The sequence below is a fragment of the Mustelus asterias genome, unplaced genomic scaffold, assembly GCF_964213995.1.
Source record: "Mustelus asterias unplaced genomic scaffold, sMusAst1.hap1.1 HAP1_SCAFFOLD_3953, whole genome shotgun sequence".
Classification (NCBI taxonomy): domain Eukaryota; kingdom Metazoa; phylum Chordata; class Chondrichthyes; order Carcharhiniformes; family Triakidae; genus Mustelus; species Mustelus asterias.
Genome location: NW_027593898.1, coordinates 1,576 through 22,847, shown reverse-complemented (window position 1 = coordinate 22,847; position 21,272 = coordinate 1,576). Strand labels below are relative to the sequence as shown.

General features: G+C 53.6%; 1 protein-coding gene across 1 annotated transcript; it reads left to right on the top strand.

The window, feature by feature from the left end:
- Window positions 1–1,565: 1,565 nt before the first annotated feature.
- On the top strand, window positions 1,566–18,167 carry aaas (achalasia, adrenocortical insufficiency, alacrimia; the record flags this gene model as incomplete). The annotated part of the gene is made up of 7 exons (XM_078208567.1): window positions 1,566–1,612; window positions 6,201–6,299; window positions 7,328–7,471; window positions 9,174–9,294; window positions 13,689–13,813; window positions 15,720–15,780; window positions 18,080–18,167. Coding segments are annotated over 7 exons (685 nt in total), but the record flags the coding sequence as incomplete, so codon positions are not given.
- Window positions 18,168–21,272: the final 3,105 nt, after the last annotated feature.

The window sequence follows — 21,272 nt, the reverse complement described above, 5'->3', positions numbered from 1 at the left end:
ACCCGGAGGAAACCCACGCAGACACGGGGAGAAGGTGCAAACTCCACACAGACAGTGACCCGAGGCCAGGAACCGAACCCGGGTCCCCGGCGCTTTGAGGCAGCAGCGCTAACCCACTGTGCTGCCGTGCCGCCATTACGATTGGTAAGGGGGTTCAGAGTTTGTGGGGGTGGGGATAAGGCGGGAGAACCATGATTGAACGACGGAGCAGACCCGATGGGCCAAATGGCCTTATCCTGTTCCTGCTCCTATATCTTGTGGTCTTATGAGGTGTGTGACAAAATGATGAGCTCAATAACTTGGGGGGGGGGGGGGGGGTGGCTGTGGGGGGAGGAACATGGATTTAAGGTAAAAGTTGGGGCGGGTGGTGGGTTTGAAGAGAAACTCTTTTGCCCAGAGGGTGGTGGGAATCTGGAACTCGCTGCCTGGAAGGGCGGGGGGCGGGGTTGGGGGGCGGTGGGGGAGCAGAATCTCTCACAACGATTAAGAAGTGTTGCGGTGAGCACTTGAAGCGTCGCACCGTATGAGGGTGCGGAGCGAGCGGTGGAACCAAAGAACAAAGAAAATTCCAGCACAGGAACAGGCCCTTCGGCCCTCCTGCACCGACCATGCTGCCCCTCCGTCTGAACTAAAACCCCCTCCCCTTCCGGGGACCGTATCCCTCTATTCCCATCCTATTCATGTATTTGTCCAGACGCCCCTTAAAACTCACGACCGTATCCGCTTCCACTCCCTCCCCCGGCAGCGAGTTCCAGGCACCCACCACCCTCTGTGTAAAAAAACTTGCCTCGTACATCTCCTTTAAACCTTGTCCCTCGCACCTTAAACCTGTGCCCCCCCCCCTAGTAATTAACTCTTCCACCCTGGGGGGAAAAAGCTTCTGACTGTCCACTCTGTCCATGCCCCTCATAATCTTGTAGACTTCTATCAGGTCTCCCCCTCAACCTCCGTCGTTCCAGTGAGAACAAACCAAGTTTCTCCAACCTCTCCTCATAGCTAATGCCCTCCAGACCAGGGCAACATCCTGGTGAATCTTTTCTGTAACCCTCTCCAAAGCCTCCACATCCTTCTGGCAGTGTGGCGACCAGAATTGAACACTATATTCCAAGTGCGGCCTAACTAAGGGTCTATAAAGCTGCAACGTGACTTGCCAATTTTTAAACTCAATGCCCCGGCCGATGAAGGCAAGCATGCCGTATGCCTTCTTGACTACCTTCTCCACCTGCGTTGCCACTTTCAGTGACCTGTGTACCTGTACACCCAGATCCCTCTGCCTATCAATACTCTTCAGGGTTCCGCCATTTGCTGTATATTTCCCATCCGTATTAGACCTTCCAAAATGCATGACCTTTGAGGTAATGCATCTCAGCAGGGAAGGTGGGGGGAGCTGGAATAGATTGGTGTTTGATGGCCAGAACAGGCACGAAGGGCCTCTTCCCATTGACTCTATGAGCTCACCTGTCGTGGGTGGGCTCGCGGGGGGTGGGTGGTGGGGACAAGGGGGTTGTGGTATGTGTGTGTGTGTATATGGATAACCGCCAGTGGTCACTCTTGTTTCCTCACAGCTCAGTACTGAGACGCTGTTATCCGAATTCTCTCAGGTGGCTGATTGGTAAGTCCCCCAAGGAAGTGGACCAGAAGTAGGACATTCAGCCCCTCGGGCCCTGCAATCCCCCTGTGCCCCCCTCCTCCCCCCCCCCCCCCCTCCCCCCCAGCCTTTCCGGTCTTTGAGTTGATTTATTATTGTCACGTGTATCGGGATACAGTGAAAAGTATTGTTTCTTGCGCGCGACACAGACAAAGCATACCGTTCATAGAGAAGGAAAGGAGAGGGTGCAGAATGTAGTGTTACAGTCACAGCTAGGGGTGTAGAGAAAGATCAACTTAACGCGAGGTCGGTCCATTCAAAACTCTGACGGCAGCAGCAGGGAAGAAGCTGTTCTTGAGTCGGTCGGTACGTGACCTCAGACTTTTGTCCCTTTTTCCCCCGACGGAAGAAGGTGGAAGAGAGAATGTCCGGGGTGCGTGCGTGGGGTCCTTGATTATGCCGGCTGCTTTTCCCCCCCCGAGGCAGCGGGAAGTGTAGACGGAGTCAAAGGATGGGAGGCTGGTTTGCGTGATGGATTGTAAAGTAAAGTTTATTTATTAGTCACAAGTTAGGCTGACATTAACACCGCAATGAAGTTACTGTGAAATTCCCCTAGTCGCCCACACTCCGGCGCCTGTTCGGGGTGACACTGAGGGAGAATTTAGCACGGCCCAATGCACCCTAACCCAGCACGTCTTTCAGACTGTGGGAGGAAACCGGAGCACCCGGAGGAAACCCACGCAGACATGGGGAGAACGTGCAGACTCCGCACAGACAGTGACCCAAACCCCGGGGAATCAAACCCGGGTCCCTGGCGCTGTGAGGCAGCAGCGCTAACCACACTGTGCCACCGTGCCGCCCCATTGGACTACATTCATGAACGACCCTTTGTAGTTCCTTGCGGTCTTGGGCAGAGCAGGAGCCCCAGACCAAGCTGTGATACATCCGGAAAGGATGCTTTCTATGGGGCGTCTGTAAAAGTTGGTGAGAGTCGTAGCGGACATACCAATTTAAAGGAAAGTATACAGTAAATGGTAGAGTCCTTAGAAATATTAGCATACGGAGGGATCAAGGCGTGCAGATCCACAGTTCCCTGAAGGTGGCAACTCAGGTGGACAAGGTGGTCAGGAAGGCATATGGCACGCTGGCCTTGTGACGTTCGGGGAGTTGAGTGTGCAGCTGTATAAGACTTTGGTTGAGGCCACAATTGGAGTATTGTGTACAATTCTGCTTGCCACACTACCGGAAGGATGTTGATGCATTGGAAAGGGCGCAGAAGAGATTTACCAGGATGTTGCCTGGTTTGGAGGATATGGACTATGGAGAAAGCTTGAACAAACTTGGATTGTTTTCATTGGAGCGTCGGAGGATGGCGGGGGGGGGGGGAGCCTGATGAAGGTTTACAAGATTATGACGGGATTGGATAGAGTGGATAGTCTGAGTCTCTTTCCCAGGATGGTTGTACAGGGGCTGTTTTTCAAACTGGAGGCCTGTGACCAGCGGTGTGCCTCAGGGATCAGTGCTGGGCCCACTGTTATTTGTCATTTATATTAATGATTTGGATGAGAATTTAGGAGGAATGGTTAGTAAGTTTGCAGATGACACCAAGATTGGTGGCATGGTGGACAGTGAAGAAAGTTATCTCCAATTGCAACAGGGATCTTGATCAATTGGGCCAGTGGGCTGACGAATGGCAGATGGAGTTTAATTTAGACAATTGCCACTGCTGTTTGTAATTTTTATAAATGACCTGGATGAGGGCGTAGAAGGACGGGTTAGTAAATTTGCGGATGACACTAAAGTCGGTGGAGTTGTAGACAGTGCGGAGGGAAGTGGCAGGTTACAGAGGGACATAGATAAGCTGCAGAGCTGGGCTGAGAGGTGGCAAATGGAGTTTAATGCGGAGAAGTGTGAGGTGATTCACTTTGGAAGGAGTAACAGGAATACAGAGTACTGGGCTAATGGTAAGATACTTGGTAGTGTGGATGAACAGAGGGATCTGGGTGTCCATGTGCATAGATCCCTGAAAGTTGGCACCCAGGTTGATAGGGTTGTTAAGAAGGCGTACGGTGTGTTAGCTTTTATTGGTAGAGGGATTGAGTTTCGGAGCCAGGAGGTCATGCTGCAACCGTACAAAACTCTGGTGCGGCCGCATTTGGAGAATTGCGTACAGTTCTGGTCGCCGCATTATAGGAAAGATGTGGAAGTGTTGGAAAGGGTGCAGAGGAGATTTACCAGGATGTTGCCTGGTCTGGTGGGAAAACCGTATGAGGAAAGGCTGAGGGGCTTGAGGTTGTTTTCGTTGGAGAGAAGAAGGTTAAGAGGTGACTTAATAGAGGCATACAAGATGATCAGAGGATTAGATAGGGTGGATAGTGAGAGCCTTTTTCCTCGGATGGTGTTGGCAAGCACGAGGGGACATAGCTTTAAATTGAGGGGGTGAGAGATATAGGACAGATGTTAGAGGCAGGTTCTTTACTCAGAGAGTAGTAAGGGCGTGGAATGCCCTGCCTGTAGCAGTAGTGGACTCGTCAACATTAAGAGCATTCAAATGGTTATTGGATAAACATATGGATGATATTGGAATAGTGTAGATTAGAGGGGCTTTAGATTGGTTCCACTGGTCGGCGCAACATCAAGGGCCGAAGGGCCTGTACTGCGCTGGAATGTTCTATGTTCTAAAAGCGTTTAGATAGTTATATGGGTACGATGGGTATAGAGGGATATGGGCCAAACGCGGGCAATTGGGACTAGCTTGGGGGTTTAAAATAAACAGGGGGCGGCATGGACTAGTTGGGCCGAAGGGCCTGTTTCCATGCTGTAAACCTCGATGACAGGGTCGAAGGGTGAATTACTCGGGGGGGTATAGGTTGAGAGTGAGAGGGGGGGGGGGGGGGAAGTTTAAAAGAGATGTGAGGGGCGGGTGTTTCACACACAGGGTGGTGAATGCCTGGAACACGCTGCCCTGGTGGAGGCAGACAAGGGGCATCTGGATAGGTACATGAATAGGCAGGGAACAGAGGGATATGGGCCGTGTCGAGGCAAGAAAAGATTAGATTAGGGAGGCATCTGTGTCGTCACGGACCTGGAGGGCCAAAGGGCCTGTTCCTCTGCTGTCCCGTTCTTTGTCCTTCTGTTCTGGGAGGACCCGGGTTCGAATCCCGCCCGCGGCAGATGGTGGGAATTTGAATTCAATAAAAAAATATCTGGGATTAAGAATCTACACGGCGGCACAGTGGTTAGCACTGCTGCTTCACAGCTCCAGAGACCTGGGTTCGATTCCCGGCTCGGGTCACTGCCTGTGCGGAGTTTGCACATTCTCCTCGTGTCTGCGTGGGTTTCCCTCCGGGTGCTCCGGTTTCCTCCCACAGTCCAAAGATGTGCGGGTTAGGTTGATTGGCCAGGTTAAAAATTGCCCCTCAGAGTCCTGGGATGCGTAGATTAGAGGGATTAGTGGGTAGAATATGTAGGGATATGGGGGTAGGGCCTGGGTGGGATTGTGGTTGGTGCAGACTCGATGGGCCGAATGGCCTCTTTCTGTACTGTAGGGATTCTATGATTCTACTGATGACCATGAACCCATTGTCGATTGTGGGAAAAACCCATCTGGGTCACTAATGTACCCTCTAGGGAAGGAAATCTGCCGTCCTTACCCTGGTCTGGGCCTACATGTGACTCCAGAGACACAGCCAATGTGGTCGACTCTCAACTGTCCCTCCAAGGGGCAACTAGGGATGGGCAATAAATGCTGGACCCGGCCAGCGACGCCCATGGCCCAGGAATGAATAAACTCTATCCCTGGGCCCAGAGGGGCAATTTTTTCACACAGAGGGTGGGTGAGTGTCTGGAACGAGCTGCCAGAGCTAGTAGTAGAGGCGGGTACAATTTTGTCTTTTAAAAAGCGTTTAGACAGTTACGATGGGTATAGAGGGATATGGGCTCTACCCCAACTTGGAAACATATCGGCCGTTCCTTCACTGCGGCTTGGGTCAACATCCTGGAACTCCCTCCCTAACTGCGCCGTGGGTGTACCTACACCACACACACACAGGGACTGACTGATGTCCAATCACAATCCTGGAGCTCCCTCCCTAACAGCGCCGTGGGTGTACCTACACCCCACACACACACACGGGGACTGACTGATGTCCAATCACAATCCTGGAACTCCCTCCCTAACAGCGCCGTGGGTGTACCTACACCCCACACACACACACACGGGGACTGACTGATGTCCAATCACAATCCTGGAACTCTCTCCCTAACAGCGCCGTGGGTGTACCTACACCCCACACACACACAGGGACTGACTGATGTCCAATCACAATCCTGGAACTCCCTCCCTAACAGCGCCGTGGGTATACCTACACCACACACACACACAGGGACTGACTGATGTCCAATCACAATCCTGGAGCTCCCTCCCTAACAGCGCCGTGGGTATACCTACACCCCACACACACACACACACACGGGGACTGGGGTGGGTTCGAGAAGGCGACTCACCGACCCTCTTCTGGAGGGGCAGTCAGGGACGGTTACCGACGCTGGTCGTGTCCAGCCACAGTCAGTAAATAGTTTTAATTCAAGGCCTGCCGTTCTGTTTCCCCAGGCTGCACTGCCCTCTGCGTGCCTTTGCATGGCACCCGCACACTTACAAGTTTGCCCTGGGGCTGTTGGATGACTCCATCAGGGTTTACAATTGGAAGAGGTACGTCTGGGTCTGACCCACTACACCCCCCCCCCCCCCCCCCTGCTCCCAGCCCCCCCCCCGCTCGTCTTGACGCACTGCGAGTGTCAGTGTCCAGCTGTGTGTCTGCGTGGACTGTGTCAGTGTTTCTCTGCTGCTGTATGCCTGCCTGGTGGGGGGGGGTAACTGAATAAATGTGTGTGCGCGTGAGAGGGTACGTGTTAACGCCTATCTATTTGTGTGCTCGTGCGAGAGAAGGTGTGTGTGAGAGAGGGGTTGTGTGCGTGTGAGACAGTGGGTGTGTGCACGTGTGAGAGGGTGTGTGCACATGAGAGTGTGCGCGAGAGAGTGTGCGCGCGAGAGAGTGTGCGCGCGAGAGAGTGTGCGCGCGCGAGAGTGTGCGCGCGCGAGAGTGTGCGCGCGCGAGAGTGTGCGCGCGCGAGAGTGTGCGCGCGCGAGAGTGTGCGCGCGCGAGAGTGTGCGCGCGCGAGAGTGTGCGCGCGCGAGAGTGTGCGCGCGCGAGAGTGTGCGCGCGCGAGAGTGTGCGCGCGCGAGAGTGTGCGCGCGCGAGAGTGTGCGCGCGCGAGAGTGTGCGCGCGAGAGAGTGTGCGCGCGAGAGAGTGCGCGCGAGAGAGTGTGCGCGCGAGAGAGTGTGCGCGCGCGAGAGTGTGCGCCCGCGAGAGTGTGCGCCCGCGAGAGTGTGCGCCCGCGAGAGTGTGCGCCCGCGAGAGTGTGCGCCCGCGAGAGAGTGCGCCCGCGAGAGAGTGCGCCCGCGAGAGAGTGTGCGCGCCCGCGAGAGTGCGCGCCCGCGAGAGAGTGTGCGCCCGCGAGAGTGTGCGCGCGTGTGTGTGCGAGAGAGAGAGTGTGTGTGCGAGAGAGAGAAGAGTGTGTGTGCGAGAGAGAGAGTGCGGACGAGAGAGAGTGTGTGTGCGACAGGGGCCGTGTGTGTGTCTGTGTCTGAGAGAGGTGCAGATGTGCATGCCACGTCTCTGGGCAGTTTGTGACCTGCCCCCTGGGTGACTCCTGCTCTCTCTGTACCTCCCTCTCAGCGAGACTGTGCCAACCCTGAAACACCGTTTACAGAAGGACGTGTCCGTTGTGGCCTGGAAGCCCCTCTGTGCCTCCGTGCTGGCTGTCGGTTGTGAGACCTGTATCCTCGTGTGGAACATAGACCCCACTTCACTCTCCACGAGGTACTGAGGGAGCGCTGCACGGTGGGCGGGTTGGTGCTGAGGGAGCGCCGCACTGTGGGCGGGTCGGTGCTGAGGGAGCGCTGCACGGTGGGCGGGTCGGTGCTGAGGGAGCGCTGCACTGTGGGAGGGTCAGTGCTGAGGGAGCGCCGCACTGTGGGGAGGGTCGGTGCTGAGGGAGCGCCGCACTGTGGGAGGGTCAGTGCTGAGGGAGCGCCGCACTGTGGGAGGGTCAGTGCTGAGGGAGCGCCGCACTGTGGGAGGGTCAGTGCTGAGGGAGCGCCGCACTGTGGGAGGGTCGGTGCTGAGGGAGCGCCGCACTGTGGGAGGGTCAGTGCTGAAGGAGCGCCGCACTGTGGGAGGGTCAGTGCTGAGGGGGCGCCGCACTGTGGGAGGGTCGGTGCTGAGGGAGCGCCGCACTGTGGGAGTGTCAGTGCTGAGGGAGCGCCGCACTGTGGGAGGGTCGGTGCTGAGGGAGCGCCGCACTGTGGGAGGGTCAGTGCTGAGGGAGCGCCGCACTGTGGGAGGGTCAGTGCTGAGGGAGCGCCGCACTGTGGGAGTGTCAGTGCTGAGGGAGCGCCGCACTGTGGGAGTGTCAGTGCTGAGGGAGCGCCGCACTGTGGGAGGGTCAGTGCTGAGGGAGCGCCGCACTGTGGGAGTGTCAGTGCTGAGGGAGCGTCGCACTGTGGGAGTGTCAGTGCTGAGGGAGCGCCGCACTGTGGGAGGGTCAGTGCTGAGGGAGCGCCGCACTGTGGGAGGGTCAGTGCTGAGGGAGCGCCGCACTGTGGGAGGGTCAGTGCTGAGGGAGCGCCGCACTGTGGGAGGGTCAGTGCTGAGGGAGCGCCGCACTGTGGGAGGGTCAGTGCTGAGGGAGCCCCGCACTGTGTGGGAGGGTCAGTGCTGAGGGAGCGCCGCACTGTGGGAGGGTCAGTGCTGAGGGAGCACCGCACTGTGGGAGGGTCAGTGCTGAGGGAGCGCCGCACTGTGGGAGGGTCAGTGCTGAGGGAGCGCCGCACTGTGGGAGGGTCGGTGCTGAGGGAGCGCCGCACTGTGGGAGGGTCAGTGCTGAGGGAGCTCCGCACTGTGGGAGGGTCAGTGCTGAGGGAGCGCCGCACTGTGGGAGGGTCAGTGCTGAGGGAGCGCCGCACTGTGGGAGGGTCGGTGCTGAGGGAGCGCCGCACTGTGGGACGGTCAGTGCTGAAGGAGCGCCGCACTGTGGGAGGGTCAGTGCTGAGGGGGCGCCGCACTGTGGGAGGGTCGGTGCTGAGGGAGCGCCACACTGTGGGAGTGTCAGTGCTGAGGGAGCGCCGCACTGTGGGAGGGTCAGTGCTGAGGGAGCGCCGCACTGTGGGAGGGTCAGTGCTGAGGGAGCGCCGCACTGTGGGAGTGTCAGTGCTGAGGGAGCGCCGCACTGTGGGAGGGTCAGTGCTGAGGGAGCGCCGCACTGTGGGGAGGGTCAGTGCTGAGGGAGCGCCGCACTGTGGGAGGGTCGGTGCTGAGGGAGCGCTGCACTGTGGGGAGGGTCAGTGCTGAGGGAGCGCCGCACTGTGGGAGGGTCAGTGCTGAGGGAGCGCCGCACTGTGGGAGGGTCAGTGCTGAGGGAGCGCCGCACTGTGGGAGGGTCAGTGCTGAGGGAGCGCCGCACTGGGACCCAGCTAGTTTAATATCCACTCCTGACAGCCCCCTCTCTCTGTCTCACTCCCAGGCCTTCGTCTGGCTGTGCTCATGTTCTCTCTCAGCCTGGCCACAGTCCCGTCACCTCCCTCGCCTGGGCACCCAAAGGTGGGCTGCTGCTCTCGGGATCTCCTGTGGACACCTCGATGATGGTAAGGTGGGCGCACGCGGGGGGAGGGTGAAGGAGTGAGGGTGGGAGCAGAGGAGTCTGACTGCACTGATTTGATCTGATTAGATTTGATTTATTATTGTCACGTGTATCGGGATACAGGAAAAGTCTTGTTTCTTCAGAAGCACATAGAACATTCCAGCGCAGTACAGGCCCTTCGGCCCTCGATGTTGCGCCGACCAGTGGAACCAATCTAAAGCCCCTCTAATCTACACTATTCCAATATCATCCATATGTTTATCCAATAACCATTTGAATGCTCTTAACGTTGACGAGTCCACCACTGCTGCAGGCAAGGCATTCCACGCCCTTACTACTCTCTGAGTAAAGAACCTACCTCTAACATCTGTCCTATATCTATCACCCCTCAATTTAAAGCTATGTCCCCTCGTGCTAGCCAACACCATCCGAGGAAAAAGGCTCTCACTGTCCACCCTATCTAATCCTCTGATCATCTTGTATGCCTCGATTAAGTCACCTCTTAACCTTCTTCTCTCTAATGAAAACAACCTCAAGTCACTCAGCCTTCCCTCATACGATTCTCCCACCATACCAGGCAACATCCTGGTAAATCTCCGCTGCACCCTTTCCAACACTTCCACATCTTTCCTATAATGCGGCGACCAGAACTGTACGCAATACTCCAAATGCGGCCGCACCAGAGTTTTGTACAGTTGCAGCGTGACCTCCTGGCTCCGTGACTTGGGAGTCATTGTTCAAGATTCTCTTGAGGTTAACGTGCAGGTTCAGTCGGCGGTTAGGAAGGCAAATGCAATGTTAGCATTCATGTCGAGAGGGCTGGAATACAAGAGCAGGGATGCACTTCTGAGGCTGTACAAGGTTCTGGTCAGACCCCATTTGGAGTATTGTGAGCAGTTTTGGGTCCCCCGTATCTAAGGAAGGATGTGCTGGGCCTTGGAAAGGGTCCAGAGGAGGTTCACAAGAATGATCCCTGGAATGAAGAGCTTGTCGTATGAGGAACGGTTGAGGACTCTGGGTCTGTACTCGTTGGGAGTTTAGAAGGATGAGGGGGGGGAGATCTTATTGAAACTTAAGAACATAAGAAATAGGAGCAGGAGTAGGCCATCTAGCCCCTCGAGCCATTCAATAAGATCATGGCTGATCTGACGTGGATCAGTACCACTTACCCGCCTGATCCCCATAACCCTTAATTCCCTTACCGATCAGGAATCCATCTATCCGCGCTTTAAACATATTCAGCGAGGTAGCCTCCACCACCTCAGTGGGCAGAGAATTCCAGAGATTCACCACCCTCTGGGAGAAGAAGTTCCTCCTCAACTCTGTCTTAAACCGACCCCCCTTTATTTTGAGGCTGTGCCCTCTAGTTTTAACTTCCTTACTAAGTGGAAAGAATCTCTCCGCCTCCACCCTATCCAGCCCCCGCATTATCTTATAAGTCTCCATAAGATCCCCCCTCATCCTTCTAAACTCCAACGAGTACAAACCCAATCTCCTCAGCCTCTCCTCATAATCCAAACCCCTCATCTCCGGTATCAACCTGGTGAACCTTCTCTGCACTCCCTCCAATGCCAATATATCCTTCCTCATATAAGGGGACCAATACTGCACACAGTATTCCAGCTGCGGCCTCACCAATGCCCTGTACAGGTGCATCAAGACATCCCTGCTTTTATATTCTATCCCCCTCGCAATATAGGCCAACATCCCATTTGCCTTCTTGATCACCTGTTGTACCTGCAGACTGGACTTTTGCGTCTCATGCACAAGGACCCCCAGGTCCCTTTGCACGGTAGCATGTTTTAATTTGTTTCCATTGAGATAGTAATCCCATTTGTTATTATTTCCTCCAAAGTGTATAACCTCGCATTTCTCAACGTTATACTCCATTTGCCATATCCTCGCCCACTCACTCAGCCTGTCCAAATCTCTCTGCAGATCTTCTCCGTCCTCCACACGATTCACTTTTCCACTTATCTTTGTGTCGTCTGCAAACTTCGTTACCCTACACTCCGTCCCTTCCTCCAGATCATCTATATAAATGGTAAACAGTTGCGGCCCGAGTACCGATCCCTGCGGCACGCCACTAGTTACCTTCCTCCAACCGGAAAAACACCCATTTATTCCGACTCTTTGCTTCCTGTCGGATAGCCAGTCCCCAATCCACTTTAACACACTACCCCCAACTCCGTGTGCCCTAATCTTCTTCAGCAGCCTTTTATGGGGCACCTTATCAAACGCCTTTTGGAAATCCAAAAACACCGCATGCACCGGTTCTCCTCCATCAACCGCCCTAGTCACATCTTCATAAAAATCCAACATGTTCGTCAAGCACGACTTTCCCCTCATGAATCCATGCTGCGTCTGATTGATCGAACCATTTCTATCCAGATGCCCTGCTATCTCCTCTTTAATAATGGATTCCAGCATTTTCCCTACTACAGACGTTAAGCTGACCGGCCTATAGTTACCCGCCTTTTGTCTCCTTCCTTTTTTAAACAGCGGCGTAACATTAGCCGTTTTCCAATCAACCGGCACTACCCCAGAATGCAACGAGTTTTGATAAATAATCACTAACGCATCCACTATTACCTCTGACATTTCTTTCAATACCCTGGGATGCATTCCATCCGGACCCGGGGACTTATCCACCTTCAGTCCCATTAGTCTACCCAGCACTGCCTCTCTGGTAACATTAATCGTATTAAGTATTTCTCCTGCTGCCAACCCTCTATCGTTAATATTTGGCAAACTATTTGTGTCCTCCACCGTGAAGACCGACACAAAAAACTTATTTAAAGACTCAGCCATATCCTCATTTCCCACTATTAACTCCCCCCTCTCGTCCTCCAAGGGTCCAACATTCACTCTAGCCACTCTATTCCTTTTTATATATTTATAAAAACTTTTACTATCATTTTTTATATTAATTGCTAGCCTAGCTTCATAGTCTATCCTTCCTTTCTTTATCGCTTTCTTAGTCTCTCTTTGTTGTTTCTTAAATTTTTCCCAATCACTAGTTTCTCCACTATTTTTGGCCACTCTGTACGCAGCTGTTTTTATTTTAATACTCTCCTTTATTTCCTTCGTTATCCACGGCTGGTTCTCCCTTTTCTTACAATCCTTGTTTTTTGCTGGAATATATTTTTGCTGAGAACTGAAAAGGATCTCCTTAAAAATCCTCCACTGTTCCTCAGCTATCCTACCTGCCAGCCTGCTCTCCCAGTCTACCTTAGCCAATTCATCCCTCATCCTATCATATTTCCCTCTGTTCAAACAGAGGACACTGGTTTGAGACCAAACTTTCTCCTCTTCCATCTGAATCAGAAATTCAACCATATTGTGGTCACTAGACCCAAGAGGGTCCTTCACAATAAGATCCTTAATTCTACCTACCTCGTTACACAATACCAGATCCAAAATAGCTCGTTCCCTCGTCGGTTCCGTAACATGCTGTTCAAGGAAACTATCCCGACAGCATTCTAAGAACTCTTCCTCCATTCCACCCTTACCGACTTGAGTCTGCCAGTCAATGTGCATGTTGAAGTCCCCCATGATTATTGCCGTTCCGTTTTTACACGCATCCCTTATCTGCTTGTTTATAGCCCTCCCCACCTCAACTTACAGGATACTGCGAGGCCTGGATAGAGTGGACGTGGAGAGGATGTTTCCACTAGTGGGAAAAACTAGAACCAGAGGGAACACAACCTCAGGCTAAAGGGACGATCCTTTAAAACAGAGATGGAGGAGGAATTTCTTCAGCCAGAGAGTGGTGAATGTGTGGAACTCTTTGCCGCAGAAGGCTGTGGAGGCCGGGTCATTGAGTGTCTTTAAGACAGAGATAGATAGGTTCTTGATTAATAAGGGGATCAGGGGGTTATGGGGAAAAGGCAGGAGAATGGGGATGAGAAAAATATCAGCCATGATTGAATGGCGGGGCAGAATCGATGGGCCGAGTGGCCTCATTCTGCTACTATGTCTTATGGCCTTGCACGCTATACAGACAAAGCATACCGTTCATAGAGTACAGAGGGAAGGAGAGGGTGCAGAATGTAGTGTTAGAGTCACAGCTCGGGGTGCAGAGAAAGATCAACTTAATGCGAGGTCGGTCCATTCAAAAGTCTGACGGCAGCAGCAGGGAAGAAGCTGTTCTTGAGTCGGTCGGTACGTGACCTCAGACTTTTGTATCTTTTTCCCCCGACGGAAGAAGATGGGAGAGAGAATGTCCGGGGTGCGTCGGGGGGGGGTCCTTGATTATGCCGGCTGCTTTCCCCCCCCGCCCCCCGAGGCAGCGGGGAGTGTAGACGGAGTCAATGGATGGACTGCGCTGACCTGTTCACCTTTCTCTCTCTTTCCATTCCCCACCCCCCCCACCACTCCATCCCCCCCTCTCCCCAGGTCTGGGACGTGTCCACTGAGATGTGCGTCCCCTTACAGCGAGTCGGAGGAGGGGGCGTCTCTTACCTGTCGTGGTCGCCTGACGGAAACAGAGTCCTGGCGGCCACCCCGTCTGCTATCTTCCGGTGAGTGCCAGGGGGGAGGAGGTCGGGTCTCTGAGGAGGAGGGGGGTACAGCGAGGGGGAGGGGGGTACAGAGAGGGGGAGGGGGGTACAGAGAGGGGGAGGGGTGTTCAGCGAGGGGGAGGGGGGTACAGCGAGGGGGAGGGGGGTACAGCGAGGGGGAGGGGGGTACAGCGAGGGGGAGGGAGGTACAGCGGGGGGGCGGTACAGCAAGGGAGGGGCACAGCGAGGGGAGTGGGGGTACACCGAGGGGAAAGGGGGGGAGGTTTTAAAGTTTATTTATCAGTGTCACAAGTTAGGCTGACATTAACACTGCAATGAAGTTACTGTGAAAATCCCCCCTCGTCGCCCACCCTAACCCAGCACGTCTTTCAGACTGTGGGAGGAAACCGGAGCACCCGGAGGAAACCCATTCAGACACGGGGAGGACGTGCAAACTCCGCACAGACAGCGACCTGAGCCCCCGGGGAATCGAACCCGGGTCCCTGGCGCTGTGAGGCAGCAGTGATAACCCACTGTATGCTAAATTGTCCCTAAGTGTCCAAAGATGTGTAGGTTAGGTGGATTGGCCATGCTAAATTGTCCCTTAGTGTCCAAAGATGTGCAGGTTAGGGTGGATTGGCCATGCTAAATTGTCCCTTAGTGTCCAAAGATGTGCAGGTTAGGGTGGATTGCCCATGCTAAATTGTCCCCTTAGTGTCCAAAGATGTGTAGGTTAGGGTGGATTGGCCGTGCTAAATTGTCCCCTTAGTGTCCAAAGATGTGTAGGTTAGGGTGGATTGGCCATGCTAAATTGTCCCTTAGTGTCCAAAGATGTGTAGGTTAGGGTGGATTGGCCATGCTAAATTGTCCCCTTAGTGTCCAAAGATGTGTAGGTTAGGGTGCATTGGCCATGCTAAATTGTCCCCTTAGTGTCCAAAGATGTGTAGGTTAGGGTGGATTGGCCATGCTAAATTGTCCCCTTAGTGTCCAAAGGTGTGCAGGTTAGGGTGGATTGGCCGTGCTAAATTGTCCCCTTAGTGTCCAAAGATGTGTAGGTTAGGGTGGATTGGCCATGCTAAATTGTCCCCTTAGTGTCCCAAAGATGTGTAGGTTAGGGTGGATTGGCCATGCTAAATTGTCCCTTAGTGTCCAAAGATGTGTAGGTTAGGGTGGATTGGCCATGCTAAATTGTCCCTTAGTGTCCCAAAGATGTGTAGGTTAGGGTGGATTGGCCGTGCTAAATTGTCCCTTAGTGTCCAAAGATGTGTAGGTTAGGGTGGATTGGCCATGCTAAATTGTCCCTTAGTGTCCAAAGATGTGCAGGTTAGGGTGGATTGGCCATGCTAAATTGTCCCTTAGTGTCCCAAAGATGTGTAGGTTAGGGAGGATATCGGCTGTTCCTTCACTGTGGCTGGGATCAAAATCCTGGAACTCCCTCCCTAACAGTGCCGTGGGTGTACCTACACCACACACACACACGGGGACTGACTGATGTCCAGTCACAACCCTGGGACTCCCTCCCTAACAGCGCCGTGGGTGTACCTACACCACACACACACACACGAGGCTGGGGTGGGTTCGAGAAGGTGACTCCCCCCACCACCTTCTGGAGGGGGCGATTAGCGACGGGTGATAAATGTTGGTCTAGCCCAGTGACGCTCACACAGCCCCGTGAGTAATTTTTTAAAGATGTACCCAGTCACTACCTGGAGCTGGGGCGGCTGCGATGGCAGGCCGGGGGAGAGCGGGATTGAAGCAGGGTTCAAGTTTTATGTGTGAGTTGTACGGAGGTCCTGGGCCTCGGTTTGTGAGAGACCCTTCCCCACCATCCCGTTCCGCCCCCCCCCCCCAGGGCAGACGGGTTGTTAAAGGAGAGCGTGTCGAAGCTGTTTTCCTCCTGATCTGACGCCCTCTGTCTGTCCGGCAGGGTGTGGGAGACCCGCAACTGGACCTGCGAACGATGGCCAACTCTACACGGCCGGTGTCAGGTAGGTTGTCTGCGCAACGGTGAGGAAGGTTGTCTCGGATTACAACGGGATCTTGATCAATTGGGCCAGTGGGCTGACGAATGGCAGATGGAGTTCAATTTAGACAAATGCGAGGTGATGCGTTTTGGTAGATTGAACCGGGGCAGGACTTACTCAGTTAATGGTAGGGCGTTGGGGGAGAGTTACAGAACAAAGAGATCTAGGGGTACAGGTTCATAGCTCCTTGGAAGTGGAGTCACAGGTGGACAGAGCGGTGAAGAAGGCATTCGGCACGCTTGGTTTCATCGGTCAGAACATTGAACACAGGAGTTGGGACGTCTTGTTGAAGTTGTACAAGACATTGGTAAGGCCACACTTGGAATACTGTGTACAGTTCTGGTCTCCCTATTATAGAAAGGATATTATTAAACTGGAAAGAGTGCAGAAAAGATTTACTAGGATGCTACCGGGACTTGATGGATTGAGTTATAAGGAGAGGCTGGATAGACTGGGACTTTTTTCTCTGGAGCGTAGGAGGCTGAGGGGTGACCTTATAGAGGTCTATAAAATAATGAGGGGCACAGATCAGCGAGATAGTCAATATCTTTTCCCCAAAGGTAGGGGAGTCTAAAACTAGAGGGCGTAGGTTTAAGGTGAGAGGGGAGAGATACAAAAGGGTCCAGAGGGGCAATTTTTTCACACAGAGGGTGGTGAGTGTCTGGAACGAGCTGCCAGAGGCAGTAGTAGAGGCGGGTACAATTTTGTCTTTTAAAAAGTGTTCAGACAGTTACGTGGGTACGATGGGTATAGAGGGATATGGGCCAAACGCAGGCAATCGGGACTTGCAAAGGGGTTGAAAAAAAAGGGCGGTATGGACAAGTTGGGCCGAAGGGCCTGTTTCCATGCTGGAAACCTCTATGACTCTCTGTCTTGGAGTGGAGATCGGAGAAGGTTCACTCGGATGATGCCCAGTACGGAGAGATTGCATCTTCTAGATGGTCCACACTGCTGCTACTGAGCGTCGGTGGTGGAGGGAGTGGGTGTTTGTGGATGTGGTGCCAATCAAGGGGGCTGGTTTGTCCTGGATGGTGTCGAGGTTCTTGAGTGTTGTGGGAGCCACCCCCATCCAGGCGAGTGGGGAGTATTCCATCACACTCCTGACTTGTGTCCTTGTAGATGGCGGACAGGCTTTGGGGAGTCAGGAGGTGAGTTACTCTCCACAGGATCCCCAGCCTCTTGTAGCCACTGTGTTTATGTACGAGTTAAAGTAAAGTTTATTTATTAGTCACAAGTAAGACTTGCATTAACACTGCAATGAAGTTACTGTGAAAATCCCCCTAGTCGCCCACACTCTGGCGCCTGTTCGGGTCAATGCACCCTAACCCAGCCCCGTCTTTCAGACTGTGGGAGGAAACCGGAGCACCCGGGGGAAACCCACGCAGACACGGGGAGAACGTGCAGACTCCGCGCAGACAGTGACCCGAGCTGGGAATCGAACCCGGGGTCCCCTGGCGCTGTGAGGCAGCAGTGTTAACCCACTGTGCCACCGTGCCGACCCCATATGAGGATGTGTGAGAAGAGATTGACGAGGTTAGGATTGTTTTCACTGGAGTTCAGATGAATGAGGGGGGGATCTCATAGAGACTTGTAAAATTCTAACAGGACTGGACAGGGTAGATGCAGGGAGGATGTTCCCGATGGTGGGGGGGGAGTCCAGAACCAGGGGGGGTCACAGTCTGAGGATTGGGGGGTAGACCATTTAGGACGGAGGTGGGGAGATATTTCCTCACCCGCTGAGCCTGTGGAGTTCATTCCCACAGGAAGGAGTTGACGCCAAAACATTGACTGTATTCAAGAGGCGGCTGGATATAGCACTTGGGGGGCGAACGGGGATCAAAGGTTATGGGGGGAAAGCAGGATGAGGCTGTTGGGTTGGATGATCAGCCGTGATGGTGATGAATGGCGGGAGCAGCCTCGAAGGGCCGAATGGCCTCCTCCTGCTCCTGTGGCGAGTCCAGGTGAGGTTCTGGTCAGTGGTAACCGCCTCCCCTCGCCCAGGATGTTGATAGCGAGGGGGCTGGGGATTCAGAGATGGTAATGCCATTGAACGTCAAGGAAGGGGAGACGGTTAGTGTCTCTCTTACTGGCGATGGTCATTGCCTGGCCTTTGTGTGGCCTAATGAATGTTACTTGCCACTAGGGTGCTGGGAGAAGAAACTGGGGAAGGAGCTGGGCGGGCGGTGCTGGTGGGTGAGCGGTGGGGTCTGGGCAGTCTGGATTGACTGCTGGTGATGCTGATGTGACTGATGTGTGCTTTCAGACGGGGTGTTGGAGTCCAGACGGAACAAGGCTGCTCTTCACAGTCGAGGGAGAGTCCGTCATTTATCTCCTGACCTTCTCGGACACGGGTGAGTGCAGATCTCCGGGGACGTGCGGAGGGGGGGCGGCGGGGGGGGAGAGAATGTTTATCCTCCTGACCTTGACCCGGGAGCCGTAAAGGTTGGTGAGTGCCGTAGCGGACATGCCGAATTTCCTTAGTCTTCTGAGAAAGTAGAGGGCGTTGGTGGGGCTTTCTTAACTATAGTGTAAATTTTCGTCAGAGAGAAGAAGGTTAAGAGATGACTTAATAGAGGCATACAAGATGATCAGAGGATTAGATAGGGTGGATAGTGAGAGCCTTTTTCCTCGGATGGTGTTGGCTAGCACGAGGGGACATAGCTTTAAATTGAGGGGTGAGAGATATAGGACAGATGTTAGAGGTAGGGTCTTTACTCAGAGAGTAGTAAGGGTGTGGAATGCCCTGCCTGCAGCAGTGGTGGACTCGTCAACGTTGAGAGCATTCAAATGGTTATTGGATAAACATATGGATGATATTGGAATAGTGTAGATTAGAGGGGCTTTAGATTGGTTCCACTGGTCAGCACAACATCGAGGGCCGAAGGGCCTGTACTGCGCTGTAATGTTCTATGTTCCAATGTCCCCTCCAATAGGGTAATGGGTACCCGGTGTGTGTGTGTAAATGGGGAGAGAGGTGGGTGAGAGGGTTAATTTGATTTGATTTATTATTGTCCCGTGTATCGGGATACGGTGAAAAATATTGTTTCTTGCGCGCTGTACAGACAAAGCTTACCGTTCATAGAGAAGGAAAGGAGAGGGTGCAGAATGTAGTGTCACAGTCACAGCTCGGGGTGTAGAGAAAGATCAGCTTAACGCGAGGTCGGTCCATTCAAAAGTCTGACAGCAGCAGCAGGGAAGAAGCTGTTCTTGAGTCGGTCGGTACGTGACCTCAGACTTTTGTATCTTTTTCCCCGACGGAAGAAGGTGGAAGAGAGAATGTCCGGGGTGTGTGGGGTCCTTGATTATGCCGGCTGCTTTTCCCCGAGGCAGCGGGAAGTGTAGACGGAGTCAATGGATGGGAGGCTGGTTTGCGTGATGGGACTGGGCTACGTTCACACACACGACCCTTTGTAGTTCCTTGCGATCTTGGGCAGAGCAGGAGCCCCAGACCAAGCTGTGATACACCCGGGAAGGATGCTTTCTATGGGGCATCTGTAAAAGTTGGTGAGAGTCGTAGCGGACATGCCAAATTTCCTTAGTCTCCTGAGAAAGTAGAGGCGTTGGTGGGGCTTTCTTAATTGTAGCGTCCTCATGGAGGGACCATCGCTCATCGCCCCTCCAGAAGGTGGTGGGTGAGTTCTAGAACCCACCCCAGTCCTCATGTGTGTATGTGTGTGTGTGTGTGTGTGTGTGGGGTGTAGGTACACCCACGGCGCTGTTAGGGAGGGAGTTCCAGGATTGTGATTGGACCTCAGTCAGCCCCCGTGTGTGTGTGTGTGTGGGGTGTAGGTACACCCACGGCGCTGTTAGGGAGGGAGTTCCAGGATTTTGACCCCAGCCACAGTGAAGGAACAGCTGATGTCTTCTCAAGTCGGGACGGTGAGTGTCTTGGAGGGGGGCTTGCAGGTGGTGGTGTTCCCCCTGTATCTGCTGTTCCTTGTCCTTCTAGATGGGAGTGGTGGTGGGTTTGGAAGGTGCTGCCTAAGGATCTTTGGTGAGTTGCTGCAGTGTATCTTGTAGATGGTACACACCGCTGCTACTGAGCGTGGGTGGTGGAGTGAGTGGGTGTTTGTGGATGTGGTGGCAATCCAGCGGGGCTGCTTTATCCTGGATGGTGTTGAGCTTCTCGAGTGTTGTGGGAGCCGCCCCCATCCAGGCGAGTGGGGAGTATTCCAGCGCACTCCTGACTTGTGTCCTTGTAGATGGCGGACAGGCTTTGGGTGGGAAGGAGTCAGGAGAGTTGAGTTACTCCCCGCAGGATTCCCAGCCTCTGACCTGCTCTGGTAGTAAGAAGTTTAACAACACCAGGTTAAAGTCCAACAGGTTTATTTGGTAGCAAAAGCCACACAAGCTTTCGGAGCTGCAAGCCCCTTCTTCAGGTGAGTGGGAATTCTGTTCACAAACAGGGCATATAAAGACACAGACTCAATTTACATGAATAATGGTTGGAATGCGAATACTTACAACTAATCAAGTCTTTAAGATACAAACAATGAGAGTGGAGAGAGCATCAAGACAGGTTAAAGAGATGTGTATTGTCTCCAGACAAGACAGCCAGTGAGACTCTGCAGGTCCAGGCAACTGTGGGCGTTACAGATAGTGTGACATGAACCCAATATCCCGGTTGAGGCCATCCTCGTGTGGAGGATACGCTGCGGGAAAGGATGTCCCGAGGCATGGTACATTGGGGAGACCAGGCAGACGCTGCGACAACGGATGAATGAACACCGCTCGACAATCACCAGGCAAGACTGTTCTCTTCCTGTTGGGGAGCACTTCAGCGGTCACGGGGCATTCAGCCTCTGATATTCGGGTAAGCGTTCTCCAAGGCGGCCTTCGCGACACACGACAGCGCAGAGTCGCTGAGCAGAAACTGATAGCCAAGTTCCCCACACACAAGGACGGCCTCAACCGGGATCTTGGGTTCATGTCACACTATCTGTAACCCCCACAGTTGCCTGGACCTGCAGAGTCTCACTGTCTGGAGACGATACACCTCTCTTTAACCTGTCTTGATGCTCTCTCCACTCACGTTGTTTGTATCTTAAAGACTTGATTAGCTGTAAGTATTCGCATTTCAACCATTATTCATGTAAATTGAGTTTGTGTCTTTATATACCCTGTCTGTGAACACAATTCCCACTCACCTGAACATAGAACATAGAACAGTACAGCACAGAACAGGCCCTTCGGCCCACGATGTTGTGCGGAGCTTTATCTGAAACCAAGATCAAGCTATCCCACTCCCTATCATCCTGGTGCGCTCCATGTGCCTATCCAATAACCGCTTAAATGTTCCTAAAGTGTCTGACTCCACTATCACTGCAGGCAGTCCATTCCACACCCCAACCACTCTCTGCGTAAAGAACCTACCACTGATATCCCTCCTGTATCTCCCACCACGAACCCTATAGTTATGCCCCCTTGTAATCGCTCCATCCCACCCGAGGAAATAG